The sequence below is a fragment of the Zosterops lateralis genome (genome assembly GCF_965231275.1).
Source record: "Zosterops lateralis genome assembly, chromosome: Z".
Taxonomy (NCBI): domain Eukaryota; kingdom Metazoa; phylum Chordata; class Aves; order Passeriformes; family Zosteropidae; genus Zosterops; species Zosterops lateralis.
This window is the reverse complement of record NC_139800.1, coordinates 20,247,190-20,274,321: the sequence shown is the minus strand read 5'-3', so window position 1 is coordinate 20,274,321 and position 27,132 is coordinate 20,247,190. Positions and strand designations below refer to the sequence as shown.

Here is a 27,132-nt window from a genome sequence, read left to right as displayed (position 1 = left end):
AGCTTCAGTAAAAGCTGAATTTGAAGCAGGCTCTATTTTTATTGTATCTAATCCTTTTACCCGGCTTGCTGGCTCCAAGAAGCGTTTCATAGTCCAACTGAGGGGAGATGAGGTCTCTCCTTGTTTGGCCTTCACACTAGGAGATGGACTTTTTTGCACAGCTCCTGTTAAACACAGACTAGTTAGATGCCAAAAATTAAAGTTGTGGTCCATATAACCAAACAGGCTTCTCATTTATCTTCTGAGCTGATGGCTGCATTTAGTCCCACTTATTTATTATGTGAATTGCTTTCCTAAAGTGAGATTTATTCAGCATTTCACAAGCTCTTCCTCAGGTCAGATAGAATGTTACCACCGAGACATGTCACATCAGCCAGGTCCAGGGCAATGCTATGAACAAGAGATGAGCAGGAGATGGTCTCCTCCACATACTGCTCACTAGGGGCAACCTCAGAAGACAAATTAGCAGCCACTGGCAAGGTCAACTTCAAAGCAGATCTTAGCTGACACACATAAAAAGGGGATCATAACAAATCTAACATTTCTGTCTGAACATCACCTTACTGGTCCCTCTGCCATTGCCAAAAGTTTGCTTTTATCTGCCAGACTTTAGGAAGTGCTGGAGTTCAAACACATCACAGAGATGCCAGAGTACATATTTTGACATGACTTTAAAGATCAAAATGGTGTTAAAACATATAGTCCAGTATGCAACACCTGGACTTTTTCAAATGGTCACAATACTATGTGGAGTTTTTTTGCCATTAAGGGCAAGCATACATAGATGGATAGATCCCTCCTGTCCTTTCCCTACTGGAACACTGTGCTTCCCCTCATCTTCAAAAAGGTTCAGAACAACCACTTATTGGCAACCCTACTTTCAGGTCATGGCAGCCTAGTGAAAGAAAGCAAGTTACATAAGCTGCTGGGCTGATCCATCTGAACTGGATGTTTGTGCTAAAATTTCTGCAGTGGACAGAGTGATGATACTCCTTATACTGTTCTGCTGTCTTGAGGGCTCTCAAAGTAATAATGCTGGGGAGCTTCAGAGCATGCTCTTAAATGTTCCTGCATCTGTGAGAAAACACGCCCTAGAGAAGAGAACATTTTGCTACCTGTGACGTGAGAGGAGCTGGCATCCTTGCTCTCTCGGTGGGTAGTACGTGCAATTGCTTCATCCATCTCCTGCTCCGAAACCTGAAGTAGGGTGGAAGGCAAAGCTCAAACAGGATGCAAGAAATTACAAGAGTATTACCACTTATCACATGTATATGATTCACTTAATATAAGTCACTATTTTTAAAGATGCAATAAAGAAGACCTAGTTGAGGGCTTCTAAGTCCTTGTCCCTGACTCAGACTCTCTCGGTGCTACTTTCCTGCAAAAACCAGGAAGCAGAAGCCTGTCAGCTGCATGAAGACTGCATCCAAGTGACACACAATAAAAACAAATAAAACAGCCCCAGACTTAAAGAAATCAAATTAAGCTATTACAGCCCAGTTTAAACTCATTTAAAAACTGTATATTGATTTGTTGAGAAAATATGACTTTAAATCAGACAAAGACTGCTTTGTGCAAGCATACATCACAAACTTAAGCTATTCTACACTCAACCCACCGGAAGAATACCAGACTTCCCATAATATTAGCTGTCTTTTTAATTTTAATCTATCTTTGCATTTAAAAAGAAAACCTAAATCAGTAATTGGCAGTTAATGTTTCTCTGGTTTAAGAATAAATACTGGTTTACCATATTTGCCAATTTAGCCCTTAATTACTGCCATACATTTAATTCTTATTACTGGAAAACATACGATTTTATACAGACACAATTATTCTGCAGGAGTATATATTTAAGAACAGAAAGCAAATTAATTCTGTTAAAAATACTTTCCATGCACGTTGCTTTACATGAATTAAAATTCAGCATAAATAGGGATTACAAACTTGAGTCTTCCTGAAACATGAAGATTTGAGAGATTCTGAAGCAAACTCAGCAGTTTAAAGACAGCATAAATGCCATATTCACTCAGAATATCAAATAGAAAGAAAATTTTGAGGTATTTCTTTTGGAAGTACACGAAAACACCAGAGCAAACATATTCAACAGGAAAATATACTGTGGATCTTTTGTGTTATAAAATAAGAAATTAAGTATAAAAATGTTCAAAACAACATGAACCTTTGTAAAAACACATCTCTGTTTCCAGCCTGTGTCATGACCTTACTGCAAACCAAAGGTCCCTGGGCTCCCGGGACACAGGGAATTACTGCAGGACATGGACCAGATCCTTAGTCTATAAACCATAGTCTTAACACAAGCTTTTTGGTAAAACATATCCCAAGAGTCAAGAGTTAAAATAAGTCCTGGGCATACTTCAGTACATTTTTAAAGTCAACCAAAAATGCACACTCCTACAAACTCAGCCAACTTTGATGTTTAGCATCCTTTATGGCTCAGGCAGTTCAAAATGGAAAGGGACAAGCCAATTCCTAACTCAAATCTGCACGTTGGGGTATTATTCAGAGCAAATGAAATGAACACTTCTCTAGCGATTCCCCAGTACTTTCAGAAAATGGGTGACAGTAACATAGCAATAAATACAGGTTCCCATATGGACACTCCTCCAGAGATCCAGCTATGAGAGATTATGGATTCAATACTAACAGGATTATGGATTCAGTACTGGAAAAATGCTTTAGGGTCTCTCCAGCTTAACTTTTAGCTTTTCATACATTTCTTGGCAAAGGATTTGTTGTCATCTTAAATATCAATTATGGAAAACTGTAATAGGAGCCACTTAATCGTTTCCCTCTGTTACTGAGTAATACCAAGCAATTAGTTTAACTCAGTTCATCCTTTCAACAGACATCAGGTTAGGTCACTCATAAGCTTTCAAGACCCCACCACAGCAAGGAGAGGGACAGATAACAAAGGGCAGGCTCTACAGCATGACCTTTTTTTTCGTGCTTCTTACAGATGCTCCAAAATGTCTGTATGCCTTAATAATGCAATCACATAGAACCATTGTTTTTGTTCAGCACAGCATACAGGCTCACCAGAAATACTGTTATCTTAGGCTATAAGCCCATTCTTACCCTCTCTGTGCTTTACCTTTAATAGAACCACAGCCCCTTTCTTTCTAGCAGCACAAGGCCTTCCAGCAAAGATAATAAACTCTGGCAAGTAAGTCCCTATTTGTTGACTGTATATTTGATTTAGCAGAAAATACACTATTAATTACAGAATAAGAAACCTGAGTTTTCCTAGATATGGCTTTATTAAGGCCTCCATTTGTAGTTATGAGTTCAAAAGTCAGAGCTTTCTGGACCCATAAATGCAAATATTTTTACAGCTTCATTCCTATTTAAACAGGAAGGTTTTGTACACTCATGAAATTCTTTGAAATACTGAAATAAAAGAAGCTGTTATTCCCTATAGCTAGGCTAATAGGCTTTCATCTTCCATCATCAATTTTTAAAAAATGCTTGAGAACACTTACTTTGTAAATACAGCCTTATTTCCAAATTGACCTTGCACGGAATCAGTAGCACTATGCTCCATATTCTCACATTTTAATTCCTGAAGGAAAACTTTCATCTTTGGATAGATTTTACTTTATTATAGTAGATCAATTCAAGCTGTTGATACATATATTCCTGGCCCTAAATGATATTCTACTCAAAATAAAGTAACTCCAAAATAGCTTTAAGGAGGAGGAGGTCTTGTGCTGTATTTGCGTTGCTACTTCATCCAAGTACCTATAAAAATCGGAACACTTCATTCAAGAAGTTCCAGGAAAATGCAATTGATCAGTGGGTGACTAAGTGAAAAGCATCAGGGACAGTCCAGCATTGCTATGATATACAAAACTGGAAAGCACCATTACAATCCTGACATCTTGCACAATACATGCCATACCAAGAAAAAGCAATTTTCTTCATTTTCTGCTTTAACGACAACAAGACTCAAATTACAGTGCCAGATGAAAACAACCCAGATACACTCACTCATTTTTGCCTCACCTTTGGGTTAGGATGACGACTAATGATTAGGCTGACCGGGCCTGGTCCACACTCACTCAGGATTGCGTAGGCTTCACTTAATGCTGCGTGACGCAGGCTCACAGAATCTGCCTCCAGAATCTGGTCACCCCGGCTGCACAAAGAGACAGAGTCACCTAATCACAACCACCTTCCATGCAAAAAAAATGTGCTTTCAACTGATGGCCAAGATTTTTCAAAGACACAAGTGTTCTGGAAAGGACATGACTTTCAAAGAAGGTGCTGCTCCCAGTGATGTGAATGGTTTAAGTCTTCTCGAGTTCATGAGTGAGGCTCAGAGATCCCTTCAGCACTTACTGTCAATGCAAAAATCTCTATTAAATCAACCAAGAAAACTGTCTTCATTCAGACCAAAGTGAAAGCAAGCTTCAGTTCCAGCTCTGCATTCAGATATTTATTGAGCACAGAAGAGGAAAAATGAGATTCAGATGGGCTGTTCCTTCACACCATATCAAATTACTTAGCAGAAACACTGATAAGAAATTAATGATTTAGGTATCAGTTTATGAAATGACTCCAGGAAAAAATTGAGCTTAGTGAGCCTGTATTTGCTAAAAATTAACATATAGAACTCATTAAAAAGGAAAAAGAAAAAACTAAAACAAAAGTCTTCTGAACGGAAAACACACTGTGAGACTTAAAAGGATATGACAAGGGAGTATGGTTTTAAACATATATAGGGTAGGATTAGATCAGGTACTAGAAAGAAATTCTTTACTGTCAGGGTGGTAGGCACTGGAACAGGTTGACCAGAGAAAGTCTGGAAGTGTCTGAGACCAGTATGAATGGAGCTTTGAGTAACCTGATCTAATGGAAGGTTCCCTGCCCATGGCGGGGGTTTGAAACAAGATGACCATGTCTCTTCCAACCCAAACCATTCCATGATTCCATGATTGTTTAGTTCTGTTTTCTCAGTTTTGTAACTCTTGCTTATGGTTCTCAGACATCTGGAACTATTCAAAATTAAATATCATCAACTAAGGGTATCATTAAAGCATTCTCCATAATTCCTTTGCTTTGAATACACACTCTCAAAGAATCTACGACTGCTGGCTTATATTGGGCTACTCGTGACAATGACACTGTGTTTACACTACAAATGTTTACACACACCAAAGGCAAAATAACAATTGTGATTCAGTAACCTGCACTTCTGGTACAGGCTCAGGAAAGTAAAGGGTGACCTATCAGTTGTGCAATCATCCCACTGCTCTGCCTGTCCTTTAGACTTGCACAAATGGAGTCACTTACGGAGCCACATGACTGAGAGAGGGAGCTCAGACAGAGAAGAGCTGGATTCAAACCACCCCTGGCATTGCAAAGCCAAGGTTTGATTAACAGTGTTTCCAGAAATCAAAACCATCCTGTAAGTCTTGGCCTATGAAGCATAAATCACTGATGGGACAACAGAAGCAACGTCTCAAAGAAGCAAACTAAAAATCTGGGAAGGGTGCCTGGATATAATCAATCACGTAAACCTAATAAACAATACAGCTGTTACATACAGACGTAACCAGCACTGCAATATTTTCCAAAGGGGCCTGCAAGAAAGCAAGTTACCATTAAATGCTGTCTCCTGTAGACATTCCTATATGATAGGAACTTTCAAGGGTTTTGGCAGCAATGCCACCACAAAATTATCTTCTTCCCTTATTCCAAGAAATTGAATTTCTATTGCAGTTCTCCTGGTGAGCGAGGAAACAGAAGACACTCTAGCCATGTGAAAGCAAGGCATTTGCTCAGCCTCTCTGCACCAGTGCTCGAACCCCACGCTCAAAGTGGATCATGCAGTCCATGAATCTCTTCAGCACACTCCCCCCTCTGGAGACATGCTTCCAGTACCCATCAGCATTTATGGAGGAATGCAGAAACTGGCAAGGTTTCCTCCAGTGGTTTTCAAAAATGAAGCCTCCATGAGAGGAAAAGCAAGCAAGTTTCTGTCAATCCAATGTAAGGCACAAGGAAACCCTGGGAATGATTGCTTCCTAAAGACATCCCAACTCCATGACAGAGTGAGTCGGGCTGATCAGCCTGCAGCAATCCTGTCAGACTGAGAGTAAGGGCAGAAAAACACTGCTGCAGCCATGGGCACAGGCAGCTGCAGGAACACCTACCCTAGCTCTTTTGAGGAGAGTTTCAGGTGACTGAGCTTTTAGCAGAGCTCTGCAAATTTCCTCCCAGTCTGGGGTCTCTGGCTGCAGCTCTCACAAAAAAGCATGAGGCTGCACTTCTTGCTGCTCCCCTTTTTTCAAAGGGTGCTATTAGGCTCAGCTTTCTGTATAGAGAATTTTTTAAAAAAACAACCAAACAACCCAGACCTTAATGATCATGCTGTTTCCAGAACACAGAGTAATGTTTCCTGGGTATTTAATAGTACTTTGGAATCTCTTTACTTAATTTTTTTTTTTTTTGTGAACTCTGAAGTATAAATTTCCTCCCTGCTACATCAACCAATTGGTAAAAACAAAGTCTCAATCGATTTTATTGTAAAACCACTCCAGCATGTTTCTGCTTTAACCAACCTTAATCTGCCATCCATTTTAGCCACTGATCCTGGGGCCAAGCTGTGAATGTATATCCCAGGAGAACTGTTTTCCAGTGTGAGACAACAGGCACCAATGCCGAGCCCAACGCCTGGCTCTGCGAAAAACAAGAAGTACAAAGAAACGTGGCAGACTGTAATCGCACAGGACACACAAGTGTTTGTGCTCCCACATCCCATCTGAGTTCAGGACTCGTGACATTATTTCAGGGCTGGCCTTAGGTACAGTCAGCCAGGAAGCTAAGACCAACAAGTAGAAATCAGGATTGAAAATAGCTGATCCTGACTGTTTTCTGAGATTCATCAATCTCAAAAAATACTCTGCACCGTGGGAACCTCCTGGAAATGTCACACAAGGTCTGGTCTAAGGCACAAAGGAGTAAGGGCAGCAATCCAATCAAGATGTCACTTAAAATTACTGCAGAAAACACGAGCACAGAAGATGCTGCCAATTGTATTGTTCTCTTTTGTTAAATATCTGTATGGCATTCCTCAGCAAAAAAGCACAAAGGAAGGTGAGGCATTATCACTAGTTCAAGGATCACCTCTATCCACATTCACCTTTGCTTTCCTTCAGGTAACAACTCCCCTGTGGTAGGGATTACTGGATGTCTTACATTCTCTCTCAAAATTTTAAATCCGATCTTTAAAATCACCATATTATGAGTCTTAAAAATAGGCATATTTTTCTAGCACATATAACGTATGCTTTAAGTTTATAATGAGCAATTATTAATAATGAGAGCAATGCTCATGGAGGAGTTCAAACAGGTCATCTGGGAACTTTTCAACACTGTGCAGCTTTGCCTTCCCTGGAGAGGCCCTTTAAGAGAAGGGCACAGCCTCTTGGGTTGCCATGAGGCTGATTTACATTTTGCCTAGTATTTCACAGAACCTCTCTTTCAGCAGCATGGACACTGACTGCTACCCATAAGAGGCTTCTGATTATGGAGCAGCAAAATGCAGAAGTTTTTGCATTAGAGAATACTTTTCCCTCATCCTATGGTTCAAGGTCAAATGGGCATGGGTGGGTGCACCAGATGTAAGCCTCTAACCTTTTCCCAAAAACTCCCCTAAGAAGCAGAGATTTGCTCTCCCAGACCATTTCAATGGACCCTCACCTTTATTGAGCGTCACATCCATGACGATCCTGTCCTTGGGGCCAGGTCCTTTGCGGCTGGAGGAGGAGCCATCAGGCTCCTCGAGGCCAGGGACGGGCAGGCTGGCGCTGGGGGAGCTGGAGCGGCTCAGCAGGGTGGGGGTGACGCAGGGCGTGAGGCTGGGGCTGCGCAGCCGTGTGCGCACCGTCAGTGTCACCACGCCCTTCTTGAGTTGCTGCAGACACAGCACAGAACCACAGTGAGGTGACCAACATTTGTCACTAAATCTGCACACAGTAACTCGTGGCAGAGCAACAGTATCAAGCTGAGGGTACAGATGGCAATGAGGGAAGGGGAGCGTGAATCTCTTCAGCGCTGCATCCAAGTTACCTTGAACCTCTGGATGGCCTCCTGATGGGTCAGTCCTTGTAGAGACTCTCCATTAACTTCCAGGATTTCATCCCCTGGTAAATAGATACAAAAAATGAGGTCAGCAATATAGAGACTATAAAGATTTAAAACATCTTTCCTGAACATGAGGTGATCCACTACTACAAGGATTTCAGTTAACTATTCAATAAAAAGCCTTTTATTGTTCTCAATTTATTTTCACTTATACCAATGTCTCTACAAGTTACTAGTGATGAATTGCCAAAGTAAAAACTGTTCTGCTGCAGAGATCCTTAACTTGGCATTTCCATTTTCACAAACAAGCTGAAAATGCTATGGATTTTAACTAAAGTCTGAAAATGATTATGACACAAAGTCCAAAGGTATTAAAAAACCGACTTTCCTTTTTTAAGCATTAACAGGAGAAATGAGGAACTAAGTGAAACAGCACATCACTTCAAAGCCTGTTCAGATAAAATGAACCTTGCATCCACGTGCAGAAAGCAAATGTGTTCCCTTACTAAATGCCTGTGGACAGAGAATCATGCAGTAGCCCACACACTGTGACAACAAATGTCTTTTTCACCTCAAGGAACATGTCTTCTCAGTTTGCAGGCTTCGGGTCTTACTACTTACACCCAGCTGTGCTATCTACCTTCATTTTATTAAAAGGAGGGTCAGCATGATCCAGATTCACTTCCTGCAATTTTACTTGCGTCTGTGCAAAATTACATGGGGCAATATCATCAGCTAAATCCACCCCTCCTCTCCTTTCCTAGCTTCAGTAAAGAAGAAAGAAAAAAGAAAAAAGAAAAAAAAAAGAAAAAAAAAAAAAAAAAAAGAAAAAAAAAAAAATTTGCAAGCTATGAATAGTCTGCAAACGATTGCTGGGTTTATGGGATAGCTGCTGCTTATTGGCTTTCCATGGCAAGTGCACAACCTATGATGCAGGGATGTGAGCTTCCCTCTGGCAGCAAGTTGTGAGAGTTGGCACCAAAAGCAGCCTCAAATACAACAAGTGTGATAAGACAGAAAGAGGAGAATGATGATATAAGAAGTAACACAGGAGCAGCTTGAGAGAAGTAACACAGGAGCAGCTTTCCCTGGAAGCAAAGTAACACAATCCCTGCAGAAGGGTTGTAAACTATCACTCTAAACTCATGGTCACTTTGTATTTTCAACACTAAGAGTCTGTCTATCTAATACAGCATTCAGACCATGGTGCAGCACACACAGAGCAGGCTATGCATCAGCTTAGACACCAAGACTGGAAAAGTAGTAATAAAATCTGGTTACATCTCCTTCTCTAACCAGGGTGATCTTACTGCAAATCCCTTTTTTTTTTTTTTTTTTTTTTTTTTTTTTTTTTTTCTGGTTATGCTTCTTGTCCTGTCAAAATCATACCAGGAGGCTTAGAGAGTACAAGGGCTCAAAAGAGCCTCTACCAGACATGTCCCTATATATAACGCCTTCTGAGACCAGCATCTTTAAGCCAGATGTTGCTGGCTATCTATATTTTCCTGCTGTCACTGTCTCTCCAACTGAAGGAACTGCAGCTTGCTGTTTGGGCAATTAAAGTTCATGAAAGAGAAAGGAGAAAACAAAGTGGCCACCACTATTCTGTTGTTCCCACTCCTCAGTATGAAATATAGTCAAGTTAATTGCTATGAATGATCTTCCACAGGATGAACAAACAGAGCATTTTATATTTTCCATAGCCTCTTGCTGCTAGCCAGGTGCCTAAACACAGTTGTACTTGAATTTTCCTCCTGGACTGAAATAATACCCCACTGTTGTCCTTTCTGTGAAGTTGGATTCTCTCTACCATACCTTCTTTAAGCCTTCCATCAGCAGCTGCTGCTCCATTTGGGAATATAGTCTTCACAAAAATCCCCATGCGTCCACGAGCAGAATCCTGACCTCCCACAATGCTGAATCCAAGACCCTACAGAAAAGAGAGGAGAAGATACACAGCTGGCACCTTACTCTATTATCATCTGTGTGAGAAAGATTGTCGGTTATGTACAAGACAAGGGAAATACAAAAAGCTAAAACCTTCTGATGAAGTGCACTGCCAGCTTACTCTCTCCTTCCATTTCCTCACCTACTTTCACTCTATTACGAACACCCATCAGCCAAAAAAATAGCTGCAGGCACCTAGGCTGAGAAAAGAAAAATTCTGAGATTGTTTTGGGGTTTTTCAAAACACTGGGTCAATAGCTTTCCCAGTTTAAAAACAGTAATGCATTCGTTTTGAATTAACAGACAGTCAATTTCTACCCCTGAGATCTATATCCAGGATTAACTATATGTTTCTCTTATGTCACAGATCCTACGTTTCTTCAGGAAGAAGAAAAGCTTCAGAACATGACATAAGGTCAGTGCTGCAATGTCAGGAATGTAGCTGAAAGGAGAATGGCATGTGGGGGCTACCACTCACATGCACATTTTTAATTATTTTGGAGACATATATCACGTTGTATTTAAATAAATCTAGATCAATAGATTCCCCAGGGTTTCATCCATTAGGTCTTACCCTTGCACTACCCCAGCCGGCTATGGGACCATACTGCAAAGTTGACCTGAGAACTGATGAACAAAGCAGAATGAACCTCTCCCCCTTCTGCTGAGTTATTTCCCAGACAAATCACTTCCTTGATCCACAACCCTTTCCCATATTTCCCCTCTTGTCACTGCTGTTCATGCATTTTACATAATAAAGAGAAAAGTCACCGACCAGGTGGACAAGGCATGTGGAGAACTGTTGTGTTTTAGTGATCTGAAGCTATGGACATTATTATTGCTTTGGGCAGCACTCTCCAGCTGAAGGATGCTGCCAGGGCAAGCACTGAGTTTACAATCCAATACAACAATCGGATCTTTTGTTTCACTATGTGAATACAGAGCAGGCCACCACAGTTATAAGCTTCTAGTAATCTGATAAGACATTACTGATTTCCAGAAAGGAAGCAACTTAGTTCCCTTGTGCATAACAAAATAACTCCACTAATTGTTCAATCCTGTGCAATTATCAACTGCAAATCAACCTACTGAAAGCAGGAAGCTCCTGGCACTCCCATGCCTGGGCACAGGAGGTCCTCCCACGGCTCCATGGCTGGATTGGGAGAATTATGTCTGCAAAGTACAGCAGTTCCTACATGAGCCCACCTAGACAAACGCTGCCTCTCCACAGCAGGAAACCACCCCTTGCAGATAGACCTATGGATGCAAACCTAAATGCAAACACTTGGCTCCCCACCACCAACACAGCAACTATCTAAAGAAATGTTTCAAGTCCCAGGTCTGCACAAGGATACTAAAGGAGCACTACTGTAAGAGTGCAATCCCTAACAGAGGAGATCACCCAAGAGGTGGATGGAAGGCACACAACATGGCAGCTGCTTTAGATGGTTCTTGATCACTAGTGTCTGCATTCTCCCAGCTGCTTCCTAAAACCTTGGAGCTATGTGCAGAAAGGCAGGAGGGGGTAGCTTATCCCAGGGAGAGAAATAATCTAATTTCATGAGAAAACCAGAATCAAAAAATAAGTACATGAAAAATGAAGAAATATTTGCTCATCTTAAAAGACCCACAGCTCCTAAACCAAGGAAAATTAAAGCAACTGTGAGCCAGCCTACTCACAGAAATAACTATTTCTAACTCTTTCCTAAACATAAAGCACATTAGTTTACCATTTGAGCTTTTAAGTCAAAACAAGTCTTCTTAGTCCAAAACAAATCCATCTGATGATTTTAAAGACTATTTCACGAAAGGACATGCATATTTTTTGCATATTTAAATGACAGCTCCAACAGTAGTGTGGATTTGATTAGGGAAAACAATATATACCTAGGTTAATGCTTATCTATTTTTTCTTAGCATTCAGCCAGCTGGTATCTAGCAAGCATATAAACACTTTATTGGGGGAGAGGATTGTTTGACCCATGGAATTCAGTGCTCTCAGAGAAGCAATCAGCCCATAGCCTGTCTCCAGGTTTAACGCTTAATTTGCAGTAATTTATTTCTTTTAAAAATGCATCCAGATTCCACAGAGGGAAAATATGCTTGTCCATAAATATACATGTGAACAGGTACTGTTCTGTAACTGCACTGACTTTGCATAAACATACATATTTAGAGATCCATTATAAATATTTGATATGTCAGTAATGGTGAGATGCACCAAACCAAAATGAAAGCCACCCTGTGTCAAGTGGACGACACAAACATCACATCCACTGTATTTTGCATGTGTAACTTTGGCATTTATGTTTGGAAATGGAATTTGTTTATCATTAGCACTGTTACCAGCTACCTTGAGAGCAGCTGGAAGTACAGCAGATACCTCTTAAATGCCAGCTCTTGCTACATGTGAGAAACATGCAGAAACCCTCACCTTGCCTTGCCCTTTCATCAGGACAATGTTGGAAATGATGGACGGCTGGGTCAGTCTCCACGGAGATTCCACTTGGGCAGCACTGAAGGAACGGGTAGATTTCTTCACAATATGGTAGTCCTAACATCAACAAACAAGGATAATTGCTCTGATTGCTTGGCACAGATACTGGAGATGTCATACTAGGAAAATTGCATGTGTTGGGGAAGAGGGATGCAATGTCTTAGAAATATATTCAGAGAAATGTTCAAGGGATGAAACCCCAGCTCACTACAATCAAAGTGAATCTTGCCACAGTAATTTTTCCACATTTTGCACAGCAGAATCATTTTGAAATGTATCAGTCACAATTTAAACTAAAAGGATTAAAGGTAACCTCATGATACATTCAGGTCCTTATTTGCTAAAATAAAAGGAGAAAGGAAAGGAGAAGGAAAAGGCCTACATTTTAAAATAATTAAAATAAAGAGCATTAGATTTTTTTATGTTGTTAAGTCCTCAGATCTCTAGGACTACAACTCCTATGATGAACGGCCTTAGGACCTTGTGGCCACAAGCAAGCAGTACTCTCCTTCACGGCACTCAAAGAAGTTCTCCACAGGTGGCCAACACATCCCATTTCGGTGTGCAGGCCTGGTTTTAGTCCCATGACATACCTAGGTGATCCTGTTTCATGACCCTTGCCCACTTCTATGAGCTCCAGGCAGATGCTATAGGACCAAGAACAGTAAGGTGCTCACAGCCAGCTCTGCCTTCCCCCTTACCTGTCTGGCTCCTGCTGACTCCAGCTGCTGGGGCAGAGAATGCTTTCTTCCACCCCGGGAATATTTCACTGCTATTTCGTAATTTGAGTCACCATTTTCCACTGTCAGCTCATCGTCTTCTCCCACAGACTCCAAGCGGGATCCGGCACCTAAGAAAAACCACAGAAATGCATCCTGCAAACATCTGAGAGCTGCTTTAGCCTCTCTCACCAGCAGGCAATAACCACCTCCTTCAAATCCCAAATTAAAGTGCCTTAAAACAATGCCAGGCAGTTCCCAGCCAGGCAGCTGGAAATGAGTTTTGATCACACTCAACCAAGAACTTTTCCTGCTGTCATAGGTTTTCTGCAATCTTTAGTGATACTGAACTTGTGGTATTAAGGAAAAGTAGAAGATAATTGAGTCGGTAGCTCAGGGACAGGAAAGACATTCATCTGTTCACACCCAATGGCACTTGCCAGTGCACTAAGCTCTCAAGCTTCATGTATTTAAAATTAAAAGACCTGACACTGCAGCAGTATTCATTTCTGGAGGTGTCATGTCACTTTGAGGAAATTTTTTCTGGAATGGAAAAAGTAAAAATGTGCCAAAAAAATGCTATTTTCTTTCCTTTTGGCAACAATTCTAGTTGTCTTAAAGAGAAGAGTACGGAGTTCATGTAAGAAACAGAATTATTTGTCTTGAAGGACATCCTGTAATTAGCCACAGAGTATCCTACTCCTCGCACAAGGGCTCCTCCAATTCTCATTTTCTCCAAGGTCCCTGCAGAATCCCCAGTCACAGCAGTTCCCACACATTTATCTTTGTCATTTCCACACTGCACAGGGAAGGGCCATTAACCCCTATTTTACAGATGAAAACCCAAGACACAGGCCAAATTTGCACAAGCTGAATTTCACAATGAGGATTTAAGATTACTTTAAACCAGCGTTACACTGGAGCTGCCACAGAGAGCAACAGCTCTGATTTCATCCTCAGTGTCTGTACCCCAGGAACAGCGAGTCATGGGCTGAGGTAGATGCACTGAAAATTTGCCCAGGAGAGCCTGAGACACATTTTTTGCCACCTCCTCCCTGCCTGGAGGCTGTGCCAGAGAGAGATGGAGCACAGAGCTGGTGCAGCTTCTTTTTTTCACTCAGCATGAAAGCAATTCTGCTGATACATCCATAGGCAGAATTTGTACCCATTGCCCAGAGCGCGAATTAAACCTGCTCCCTGCTTTGGGATCTGAAATTGGGATGTCTGTTTTTCAACTCCCTTTCCCCCAGCACACAGGCAGCTGCTGCTGCACACAGACAGGATACCAAACTTGGCAGGACCAGCAACCTGGCATTCTTTCATTCCCTGGCACCTACAACTAACCCTTTCCCATCACTTCTCCATCTCTTCAGGAGAACAGTTTTAACTCTGTGTTTTGTGCCCATCTCCAAATGTGCCTTCCTTTCTTGTGCTGCAGTCCAGGCTCATGCATGCTCCAGGCTCACCCACAGCCCAAGGGTATCAGCACTCATGGCAACAGGGTCTAGATCCCCAGTAAGCCACCAACTCACAGCCTCAGGGGCTACAGGCTCCTTGGAGTATGCTAAAAATACCCTAGTAATTGGAAATTAGGGTGAACGATTAGGTGAATTGGAAATTAGGAGGGAGGGAGCCTCAGAAAGCACTAGGGTTAAGAACATGATCAAGCTCTGCACACAGGTTACTGTTCCAACTTGGGGACAAAGCAACAGAAAATCTGGGGACTAGTCACCATGATGGGCATTTTGATCAGAGCACATTGAAATACACAAATGATGCAAATAGTAAAAAAAAAAAAAAAAAAAAAAAAAAAAAAAAAAAAAAAAAAAAAAAAAAAAAAAAGAAAGAAACTAACAAGAAAGAAAGACATTTCTGAAGTTTTGCATAGTATTTCTGTTCCTACAATAGTCCAGCTCAGGAGGCTAAATGCAACTATATCATAGATAGGATTTTCCTTCCAAAATAAACTAATATGATTTCAAACAAATCCTATATCACTTTTAGAGAGTTAAAATAAATGCACTACATTTAAAAATCTACAATTACTATCTTCTATCAGTCCAGCTTTACCTTGAGATCGACTTCTGTATTTCAGTATGCCACTTGCCAGAGTTGAACTCTGATTGTTTCCTTTAGTCACTTCTGCACAAGCTGGATCTTGAGACTTCTCAGTTTCCATCACCTAAAATAAATTTTTTAAAAAATAAGAATTCTTGTAAACTAGAGATGTTGATGACATTTTTCTCACTGTTGTTATGGGACAGAAAATTCCACTGCATATCAATTTTGTTTCCAAAACACGTAATTGCATTAAATCAGCATATATTTTCTGTAAGTAATTTTTAGCAATGCTTTTGGATATTATGGTCCGGCATCCTCTGCAAGACACCACACTAATGCCCCCAGAAGGCATCCAGCACTCTGTGGCACCTCACCCAGGTGTTTCTGCCTGTATTTGAACAAAACTCTAGCTACTATTCCCATCTGTGCTGCTCTGCAGGCTTCCAGAGACCTCTTTAGAGAGAAAACTACTTTAAAAAAGCATTATTTTACTGTTAGTGTCTGCTGAGCACCAATGCAAAGTTTGATGATGAAAAGCCTGTTTAACAGAAAGTTATGACAGCTAAGCACTTAAAATGCCTGGAAACGTGCAATTAAAGCTTACAGGTGGAATCACAACCCCACCACCCTGAGTAAATGCACTAAGACAGGAGGAGTCTGTTTACCGACTGTGTTTGCCTGGACGCCAGGTAACAAGGTAAGCAGCACAGCCACATGTCCTCTGTCCCCAGCTCTCCTGTGCTCAGGGACGAGCAGAGTTGCCCACGGGCAGGCTCTGCTCACCCCTGCATTTTGGAAGGTGCTGGTGAACTGCTGGAAGTCAGTTTTAAAAAAACCCCGCCCAAGTAACCAAACACTTTCCTGTAAAAATAATTTCTGCTTCTCCTATTCAGTCTTAAAAACATCAGTCTTTCCCACAACCTGCCTCCCATCCCCCAGTCACTCTTATACCCAAGCCAACAAAGCCAAAGTTTATCTTTTGTGCAAAGTCTAGACTTCGTGATTTTAGTTTGAACAGTAGAAACTTCAGGAAAACATAAAACTGGCAGAAACAGGAAGCTGGAATGGAAACTACTTTTTATTCCTTCCTCTTCAACATGTACAGCAACATTTAATTTACACATAGTTAGTACATCCTAGCTAGTAGTTGTTGGTTCTTCAATGCATTGCAGCAACTACTTTAGAGTCCACTTCCAGCATCAAATGCTTTGCTGCTCACAGCTCCGTGTAAACTTAGCACCATCTGGTTCATTCATCAGCCTGAAAAAAAGACCAGCACTTGTGATTTGGTCATCCTCATAAGGACCTCATCCAAGAAAATTCAAAACCCCACTTAAGAAACCCAAACCATCAGCAATGAGGCCACAGCCAAAGTACCACAAGCTCTCCTCCCAAGAGATTTCTAGGATGCCCAGAAGACAGCAGAAGTACGTAGAAATGAGATAAGACCTCATGGATCTCACAAAGATACATTGAAATTTATCATACAAGTGGGAACAATCTTTATGAAGTGAGGATGCCCCTCCCCTGTAGAAGGGTAGAAAACATTTGCACAGATACAAAAATCGCACGGTGGTCTTACAGGTGTACAATCCAATTGGTGCACAGGGCCAGTGCTACCTCTGTGGTGGAGACTGTGTGAAGCACAGAGATGAAGGAAAACGAGACAAATGTCTCCTTAAAGCAGCCAGTTTTGCTGGAATGCTGTTTAACTATCTGAACTGACGGGGATGGGTCCAATCTGACTTTTCTGGAGCTAAGCACAACACTCATCAAGTCTGGAGCTGTAGAGCTGTTTGGTTTTTGCAGTCTCTGTGGATATGGGCAGCTGTACCTGATAAGACCACACAGCTCCCAGCCCACAGCTGGACCACTTCCTCCAGCTCACAGGAGGGGACAAAAAATAACTTACTAGCATTGTACAAAGAGATGCTGAAATCATCTCTTCCAGGGCAATTTCCACCCTGAGCCTAGGCTCAAGGGTGACCTATTCAGTATATCTTGTGCCTCTGCTACATGGGGTTTGAGTTTGGTTTGTTGTGGATACATTGGAGTTTTTGCTGGTTTTTATTTTGACTGTGCCAAAGGAGAAAAAATACCAATGCATTCTGCAACCATATATATTTTCATCTAGTGAGGTGGAAAGAAAAACAGGACACAATTGCCACATGTATGAAAACTGTGCACCCCAAGCTACCCTCCCCTCATGGCAATCCCAGAGCCTGTAAGCTTACAGATATCAAACCCCCAAACCCCATGTATGATCCAAATACATGGGTGCAAACACCAATGCTAAGAAAAGCCTCAAGACATTCTCAACAGCTTCCTGAAATTATAGTTTATCCAACTAGGCTTCAGACTACAATTCGGAAGTAAAGACATTCAAATTATCTGTGTCATTAAAACCATTTTTTATTTTAGCAGAAGAATTTTTCTGACATTAATTATAAACACATAGGGGAAAACATACTAGCATTTGCAATGAAGTAGATATTCTTTAAGTTGTTGAGCTTGCCTAATAAACCAACAGGAGTTTTATCATATTCAGAAAACACTTAGAAATCTGATCTACAAAGCTTGTGAGAACTCGCCAAAGGCGTGTGTCTGTAATCTTTGGCTCTCTCATAACCTAGACAAGAAGAAAAACCCAGCTCCACCTTATCCTTCTGGCCATGAACATATCACTTTACCGTCTCAAAGTAGCTGCCCAGATTTAACCATGCCATTTTAATTTTCCTCACTTTCAAGGAAATGAAGCTTATTATTTCAGTCCTGTAGGTCTCTTACTAAACTAAACCAATAAATCCCTCCCAATGCTGTCCCAGCGTTAAGGACAAGGAGAGCTTTAACACGCACAGTAGTTTAAAGGGAGATCTAAAAATAGAGCCCATTTTGCCAGTTCATTAAGTAGCTCTGGGATCAAGTGACGGTGACATCTCAATTGATTTCAAAGGAAACAGCACTATCAGGGACACACGGTCCTGGCACTGCACCAGAACGAACAACTGCCCTCGGAGTCCTCGCCTGGGCAAAGCTCCAGCATGACCAGGCTCTTAATTAGGCAAGATGAGGAGCAGGATTATGACAGTCTGCACTGTTTAACTGCAAACAGTTTGGCAATCCCTTGCCGATCTACAGAAACAAGACGGCACACAGAGGTTGATACAATTTAATAAGCAAACTGCTTTTCTGCTGCCCTTGCAGAGCTCCTCAGCTGCTGCCCTTCCCATCGGTGAGCCCACTGGACTCTCCTCAGCACAGCCTGGCTGGCTCTGCCACAGAGTGCTAGCAGCATGCAGACCAGTTTATCCTGGTGGCTGGGAATGAAGGAGAGAGAACAAGGTTGAGAAGTCTGCAGCACAATAAATTTTGTTCTTCCTTACTGGTAAAGCAAGTCCACCAGCAAGACTACCGCCCTTCTTCAGAACAGCCACGAGAAAGAGGAATGGCTGTGCACCAGCATGAGCTCCAAGGGAAAATTCCACATCTTCTCTGGTCCCATTCACACTCTGTCCTGGTCTCCGGCCACAACAATTTTTCCTTAAGCAGCACTACCCCAAACATTTAGCCATGAATTGCTCCAGCACCACTGTCTGTGGGGCAGCCATCAGGAGGAACCCAGCAGGCCTCCATGAGGAGCCAGCACAGATTCTTCAGAGCAATGCCCCAAACATCCAAAGCAAACCTTCACCTGTTCCCTGCACAAAGTCTTTCTTTCTGGTCCATTGAGACAAGCTGATGCCTTAAAGCCTTTAACCTTTCAAAAATTTTTCAAGATTTTTTTTTTCCCACGATCTGGTATAATTATAGCTGTTTCAGTTATTTGTGCAATTACTCATTGCTTTATGGGGCACAGCATGCTTTAAGCCTTAAATGTATCTGCTGGGCAGGGAACTCCACATGCTCCTTTGCCTTGCACAGAAAGTAAAATACCTTCACTTTTAAATTAGCTCTTTCTCACTTTAATTGAATCCATCTCACAGATAAATTACAAACTGCAGCACTGTAATTTATGAGAATTAACATTGCAAGTAATGCAGAGGGCATGGATTTTCTAGTCTTGGATAGTACTGAGTTTTCCATGCCTTACTACTCTGTTTTAGGAAATGTACAAAGCTGCACGGATCCTAGAAGGAGGCTGATGACTGGGGACACACTGCATCAAGGGCTGCAGCACCCAGGGGCACTCTTCCAAAACATAGCACATCCTGAAGTCCAGGGAACGCTCTAAACACAGGGTTCACAAGAAGTCCAAATTAAAACCAGACTTAACAATTTTTGGTGCAAGCCAGAGGACTCCCCTCTTCCAAATGCCACTGGCAGTTTTGCTTTTCTCTTTCATGACACAAAAGCAGAGAACCACTTGGAGTCAGGGATGGAAGAAAAGAGAAGAAACATCACCTTCACATCAGCACTAATTCGGTGTCTTGAACTGGCACCTCCACAAAAACCAGTGCCCTGGTTGCTCCCCTGGTGCAAAGCTGACAGGGCAGACAGCAGTTCTGCACACTCACCAGGGAGGTCTTGGGAGGGCTTAAATTTGGGCTGTATTTGGCAGCACTGGTGAAACAATGCCTCCACCACCTTCCCCAGAAGCTCACCTGGGAACTACATATGCTGATACCACCAGGTGCAGTCCATACTTCCTCCTGCCCAGCCAAAGGGGTCAGGAACCCAAGCCCTCCTTTACTTAATCTTAAAGAAAGTGTTGGAAAACTCTAAGTTCATGTACAGCAAGAGATCAGGAAATCTGATAAATAGTCAAGAACTGGAGCTGCCCAGCTTTCTGAATAGGTGGAAATGCCAAATAAAACAAAAGCTTTTAAAGTGGTGTCTAGTCTGCCTCTACCAAATTCCTGCACTGTAAAGCAACCCTAAGCCTTTAGTATAATGCAGTAGTTGCTAGACACGGAATTACTATTCACTTCAGGAAGCACAAACCCACATTAGTTATTTTTTTGTCTCTTCTCAAAATCTACAGAGTAGTCACACACAAATCTGCACGAGAAACAAAATCTGACATTCACCAGCAAAAAGACAGAAGCAGTACCTGCCCATGCTCAGTCTGTAAAACAGACTGGAAATGCACTATGGCAGAGCTGAGCTACTCTCATCTTCAGTAATGTTCTATTTATTTTTTTACAAGATTCTCCAAAATCTTCTTGAATGTGTTTGACAACAGGAAGCACAATGTGTTGACCACTGTTCAGAGCATGCTGCCAGGTTCTTGATGGAGCAGGGTCCCAGCTGTGCTGGCTCCAATGACTCACTGGTCAGAGCTGCAGCTAAGCAAAGCACACTCCATTTTCAGATAGCCAAAGAGTCACTAAAATTATTAATAATGTTTTGAAGAGAAAAAACTTCTAAAAAATATCCTTTAAAACAGGAATAAATGCAGGAAATGTCTAACACAGCCAAGTTTCCCATGAAACACATATCACAGACAACACATGCCTTGGAAACAGTAAGATGCTCCCAGCTAAACAGTTCCCAATCCTTTTTGGACCAGATTACTCTTCTTCTGCAGTATATTATGATTTTCACTAGAAACAGCTTTTGAGCTAAAGGAAATCAAATGCACACAAACAGATCCCTGCTGTTCTCTTTTTTATGCTTTATCCTTTCCCCCCCACAAACATCAAAAAAGCAGGACAAATGCCTTCCATGCAGTTTAGTCACTGCCCACGAGATGTCTCTATGTGCTACAGAGAGATCCCAGAAGACCAGTCTTAGTAAACAGCAGAGACCTAAGGGATTCCATGAGTGTATGACAAACATGGAACTCAAGCAGTGTGAAAGCTGGTTCAGCTACTCCACTATTTTGTTTAATACATGCTCAGTTCATGGTTTAGCACAAATCTGGAGCATTTACAGCAAAACAAACAATAAATTGCTTACGTATATATATATATATATATATATATATATATATATTTAATGACAATATTTTATTTCCCAGTGAGGGACAAAATATGCAATAATCACTCCTCAAAATAAACAGCTCTCCTGAGAATGAAACAAGACCTTCTTAATACTGATGTCAACCAACAGCTGCAGAGAGAATTCCCATGACACCACTGAGGGGAGCTTTGGATTTCAGCTCCAAACAGGCATTTTATACCATCCTGAGTATACAAGAAGATATGGAATATGTAAGAATTAAGTGTCTTTTATACCTGCATCTTTAAGGATCTGAAGCCTCATACATTACAGATGCTGCACAGCACATCTCAAATGAGTTTTACCTGATACCAACTAAGACTGAACAGTGTACACAGTCAGAAACTTGCAGATATGGTACTGAGAGATTCACACTAACTCAAAAATTCTAAAGCCTGAATCATCCTTCTGCTAATGTATGTGAACCGCATGGCTGTGACAGCATTTCTCTTGTTCCACTGCCATGAGAGTGTTATTTTTAGCTTGTTAAAGGCAATTCATCTCCTTCAAAACTGGGCAGTTATCCAAACAGCCAAAGGAGAGACAGGCTGTACTGTATCTGATGCTTTATGGGAAAAGCCCTCATTCACAAAAACAAAGACCATGCAGAACCTGTACCATAGATAAACTTGTGTTTCTATTATTCTGCTGACTCAGCTTTCAAATGTATCACACAGGAAGAGCAAAAATTTTAACTCTGGGCATTGTCTGCACTGTTATTTATGCTCAAATAAGAAAGGTTCTCTTCCACTAGCCCAAGCAACAAGATGTATTTCATGATTTGTAGCATCACAGCTACAGAGAACTCTTCAAGTACTGGCCCCTAGGTAAAAGAGTTTTCTCTAGTCTTGCCTTTAAGATGGAAGCAGTAGGAAAAGGCCCAGAGGGGCTGGGAGCCAGGCACAAGGAAAGATGCAATGCAAGTGCTCTGAGGAGCTCCCTCCTGATATGAAGAATGCATTCATGTTAATGTCTCCTTGACAGGTGAATTTTACAACGTGTGAAAAACAGTAATTCAGTGACACTGCACCCCTGGAGGCCTTTCAGCACTCTTTCTCCTCCCTCAGCTCATGTGATGTGTGCCAACACCTTCCCCCAGCCCTGACCGGTGTCACACCACCACAACCAGCCCTCTGCTGAGCAACCCCCCTCAGTAAGTCCAAATGCAGTTGCTTATTTTAATATGATAGGGCTTCTAGAAACAACACACACTGTGTGAACAAGATTTGGTCTCCAAACATTTTGTCATTTTCTCTTGCCCAAATTCCTAACTATATTTACTCTGAAAACTTGCTTCTGGAGCGACTGTAGTGCTGAGTGTGTCTCATCAGCCACAGCATGAGTGAAGGGCACTGCATGGGCATAGACCCATTGATATGCTGAACAAGACTGTACCTCAGAAAGGTATGGTACATCCAGACTTTCCATAAATTCAGCAGCTGCTCTGAGGCATGGCAAGGTGCAGCTGAACCCTGCCCTTGCAAGGGTGATGTGGCAAAGGGCACAATCTGCAAACATTGCCAGCCGTCACCACAAAGAGGAAAAGACTTATTGAACCCTTCCCAGTACATAAACAAGTCCCACACCAGGCTCTTCAATTTTTTGCCCTTCCTCTCCATCTTAAGTAAAGCCTTTCATTGCTAAGCAAATTTCTGCCAGGAAAATGTTTTCTTGCTTTTCTCCCAGCCAGGCAGTGTTGTTTGAGGAGTGAGCCATGTTTCTGCAGCCTGTGTTGAGACTGCAGTGCCCTAATGGGAACAAACACTCCAGTACTCCAAGTAATGAGGGCCCCTCTCCACACCCTGCACACATTTAATTATTGAGTTATGCTTCCTGTTCCTTCTCAATGCCAGTGTTTTCTCTGAAATTCTTTCTCAGTGTTTCCAGAAGAACTTTTGACCCCAAGACTGTTTTTAAAGTTACAGCATTGTTATTGTCTTCTTCATTATGCTTGCATGGCTACAGGTAGTTATGTGTGAATTCCCTGGTAAGACAGAAAGGCTCATGGCAGAAAATAACTAGTCAGTCCTACAGCACAGAAAAAAAAAATTATAAATGGAGAGGAAGCAGAGTTAAATAAATGCAATTCTTCACATTCACCAAATAGGTTTATTTTTCCCCTTTCAGCTACGTCTTGCATGAAAACCACAAGTGGGTTTTGGCAGGGATCAGGTAACCCAGATCATGCAAGGAATCTTTAACAGGAGACATCCTGTTTCTGTTGCTGGTAGGAAGGTGAAGACCTCGCAGGGTCACGGCCATCTCCGTGTGCAATGCGCCCAGCACTGACGTGAAGGCACACACCACACACTTCGGGTCATCTCAAAATGATTAAACACGAGTAAAAAGGCCCTGGTACTCCACAGCAGAGGGTGACGCAGCTAGGGGTGCTGCCAGAGACTGCGTCCCCAGGGCATGCCTGCATGGTGAGCTTGGGCACAGGGAGGCAAATTCCCTTCTCAGTGCTCTCTCAAAAGGAAGAGGTAAAGGTGACCTCCTTTTCTTCTTTTTAAGTTCTATTCTGCATGGAACAGACTCAGCTCAGGGTCCTGCCTCCAGCATTAAGAATGGCAGACCCTCAGGGGAGAGCACAAGATTTAAGCACAGAGGAGCAGTCCCCAGCCTTCCATCCCTGCCTCCAGCAGCTACAGATCCAAGCCTTCTGAGGCAGATATCCTCTTGCTGTGTTTACTAACCTCTTGAAATTTCGAGCCATTAATATGAAGCTGATCACTGAAGCTGAACATTTAAAACATAGTCAGGCCATCAGACCACTAGAGAACCACACAAAGGCAAGTAACTTTCGAAACAACTAAGAACAGCACGTGCTTCTGTCTAGGGATCAAAAATCCCCCAAATTCATTGGACACTCTGCAAATTCTTGGTAGATGAGCTTTATCATCAGAGTTCACTTCCCAGGTTGCTCCACCAGCCAGCAATGCAGTGACAGATTCAATTTCAAGCAACAGAAACACTAGTAAAAGTGAATTAGAATTAAAAATAAATCATCCAAGGCAAATACTATCATATTATCCTATTTTGCACTTAGACATAAATAATGACATTTTAGAATAGCAGTGTCAACTGCACATGGCAAAATATGGATTGTGGTGGAGGAGTTTAAAATCCTTGAAATGTCTCAGGACTGTTTAGGACAACACAAATCTCTGACCCAGTGTTTTGTGTCTGAAGTCATGGAATGTTTTGGACAAATTAGTCCTGAAAGAAATACATTTTAAGGATATTAATGTAATCCTTTTTCTGCCTGGCAGCACAAGTCTTAATAAAGTTAAAACTTTGGCGTGTTTAATGTTAAACAGGGCTTTACATAAAGCGACTGTAAAAGCAGAACTCCATTTATATTGTATTATGCAATTTTTATTAATGAAAATAACAAGTGGACTTTCAAGTAAGATTTAAAGTGATACTCCTCTTAAATTACAGTTTTCAAGTGTCACTAAACTCTTCTGCTGTGTCCAGCAGAAGCTGACTAGCTCAGACTCTATTTCCCTGTCTGAAAATGCTGGAGCAAAACTTAAAAGAGTTGAAAAAAAACAACTGCTCATGGGGAAATTTTTTAACTACCAGCATCTAGAAAAGATAATTTTCATTTTTACTATTTTTTTCACAGATTTTTAAAATAAGCGACGTTGGAAGGGATCTTGAGGCAGTGTCCCATTTCAAACAGTGAAAACTTACATCAGTTTCCTCAAGAGTCTGGTCCAGCTGAGTTCTAAGTAGCTACAAGGATGAAGATTTGAATACGTACCTTCATTCCAAGTGATTGTTTCTTCTACCTGGTTCAGCCTTTAGGCAATCAGGTGCTAAAGCAGCAAGTCCATCAGGTGTATTAATTATGGCTCTGAATACTCAGCAGTGAATTATATTAACAGAAAAGTATATGACAGAATACTTTTTACAAACCTAGAAGCTCCTGCAAGTTTTTTAGTACCTTCTAGACTTGTTTAAGAATTAGACAGACATTGTTCTGGGTCAGAAAGGGGACAGTGAAGCCTCAGCTGACAATAAAACACTCTGAATTACTCATTATGACATAACCACCCAGCACCTGACAGCTTGCCTTTAAGTCCCTCTAAAGCCCCATAGAGTACACAAGAAAATCCATTAACCTCTTGTCAGAGGTGAGAAAGGTAACTCCTGGACAGCGCTGAGTTGAGAGTCAGCTTCAAATCTAAGACGTCAGACTCTTAAACTGAGATCACAGCCTCAGTTACCTGGCCCAGACGTTGAGTACCACCCATCCTGAAAGTCTAATACAATTATATTTGCACTAATTAAAAATAGTCCAGCTTAGTTCCTGCTTTAATCCTCAGTCACACTGTCATTCCCTTTCTACAGTACAGATATAATGCAATACATGTGAGAGAAAGAGAAGATACATGAATGTCATCAAAAGCAAGAGAGCAGTAAAGAGCAGTGATTTCCAAGCAATTCTGCAATAATCAATTGGACTATACATTTATATACATTTAAAAATAAAATCTTGTGATGCTTTGTTTTCATACTGGCCTTGAAATCAGTTTCTAAGCTTTGGTATGAAAAATCCTTCCCAGTCTTGCCAGGTGGAAAAAAAACCACATGAATTTTATCTTTTCTATACATTTACATGCCTCTGTCCTGCCTAGTTGTATGCAGTATTTGCACAGTCCAGCTCAGCTCAGGGTGTCCAGACCTGAGTAGGAGGGATGGGGATGAAGGTAATGCTGAGAGGTTTACACAGTACAGACTGCCCACCCCAGGCTGCAGAGCACCCTGTCTGCACTCTGAGGCTGACACAGCAATTGCAAGGAGAACACAAACACATTTCTGTGCTTTGGATTAGAAAAGCAATGATTTCATCTGCAGGTCAAGCAAAAACAGAAGAGGTCCTTAAAGTCACCAGTAACTTATTACATTTCTTTTAATTACATCCTTTGAAGAAAAGAAATTACTAAAAACAGAAAAGACAAGGAAAAATAAAACCCTGCTGCTACTATTCCAAATTTTTTATTGTAGCCAGATTTCTGTGATTTCCCCTCAATCTTCCAATGATGTATTCTGAAAGCAAAGAGTGTTGCCATCAGGGGTGAGAGCACCCAACAGGCAGGCAAATCCAGTTGTCTCTGAGTTAGATGGCCACCACCATTGCCAGCTGCAGTGGCACTGGGATGGACATTGGGGCAGACTCTAAACTCAAGTCCAAGCTGAAGGGCTCTGGGAGGCTCATTTAGCTGTGTCTTCATGGTCATGTGCACCTCAACCACCTTGAGCTTCCCTGAGCACTACATTAATCTGGAAAGGAAACATTTGATAAAAAAGCCATCACTGGCAACCAGGCAGAGCCTTGTTGGAATAGACATGAGCAAACCAAGTGACAAATAACTCCTAGTGTGTGCTGAAGGAGTCACTGGAATGCCAGGGAGCTTAAATCCTGAAGCCACATATAATTAAATTTTGTCAAAAATTATTTTTATATTTAAGTGCTGCTGAGCCATAGCCTTATTAGCAATTACCAGAATGGGAAGTATGATATGTAGAAGAATTCAAACTATTTTGATAGTCAGAAGAATGCTTAGATGCCCATTCAAATTCACACAAATACTAAACCAACATCAGCACACTAAGCATCCCACATTTATTTGTCTTTTCCTGTGTCACCCAAAAAAGGCACTCTGGCACACAGAGGAGAAGACAGTGAAGAAATAACAAAATTTGTCAGCATACTGAGATGTGTAGAGTTGAGGACTGTCAATAAACACTGACTCAAAGTAAGTCAGAGGTGATAGGCAGGTAGGAAGTGAACCAGCAACATGAGACTCATCCTGAAGAGCATCCTTTTTGCATAGGTGTAAGTGT

The 27,132-nt window shown here is 41.6% G+C and overlaps 1 protein-coding gene across 1 annotated transcript in view; it reads right to left on the bottom strand.

Annotated features, from left to right (window-relative positions):
- The window catches only part of PDZD2 (PDZ domain containing 2), a 136,125-nt gene that overhangs the window by 23,536 nt on the left and 85,457 nt on the right, over positions 1–27,132 (bottom strand). The window contains exons 6-15 of the mRNA XM_083884178.1: positions 15,346–15,457; positions 13,258–13,406; positions 12,494–12,613; positions 9,928–10,042; positions 8,098–8,171; positions 7,729–7,942; positions 6,588–6,705; positions 4,027–4,159; positions 1,116–1,197; positions 61–164 (exon numbers count right to left, since the gene is read on the bottom strand). Coding sequence (XP_083740304.1) covers positions 61–164; positions 1,116–1,197; positions 4,027–4,159; positions 6,588–6,705; positions 7,729–7,942; positions 8,098–8,171; positions 9,928–10,042; positions 12,494–12,613; positions 13,258–13,406; positions 15,346–15,457 — 1,221 coding nt within the window. The remainder of the gene's footprint in view (positions 1–60; positions 165–1,115; positions 1,198–4,026; positions 4,160–6,587; positions 6,706–7,728; positions 7,943–8,097; positions 8,172–9,927; positions 10,043–12,493; positions 12,614–13,257; positions 13,407–15,345; positions 15,458–27,132) is intronic.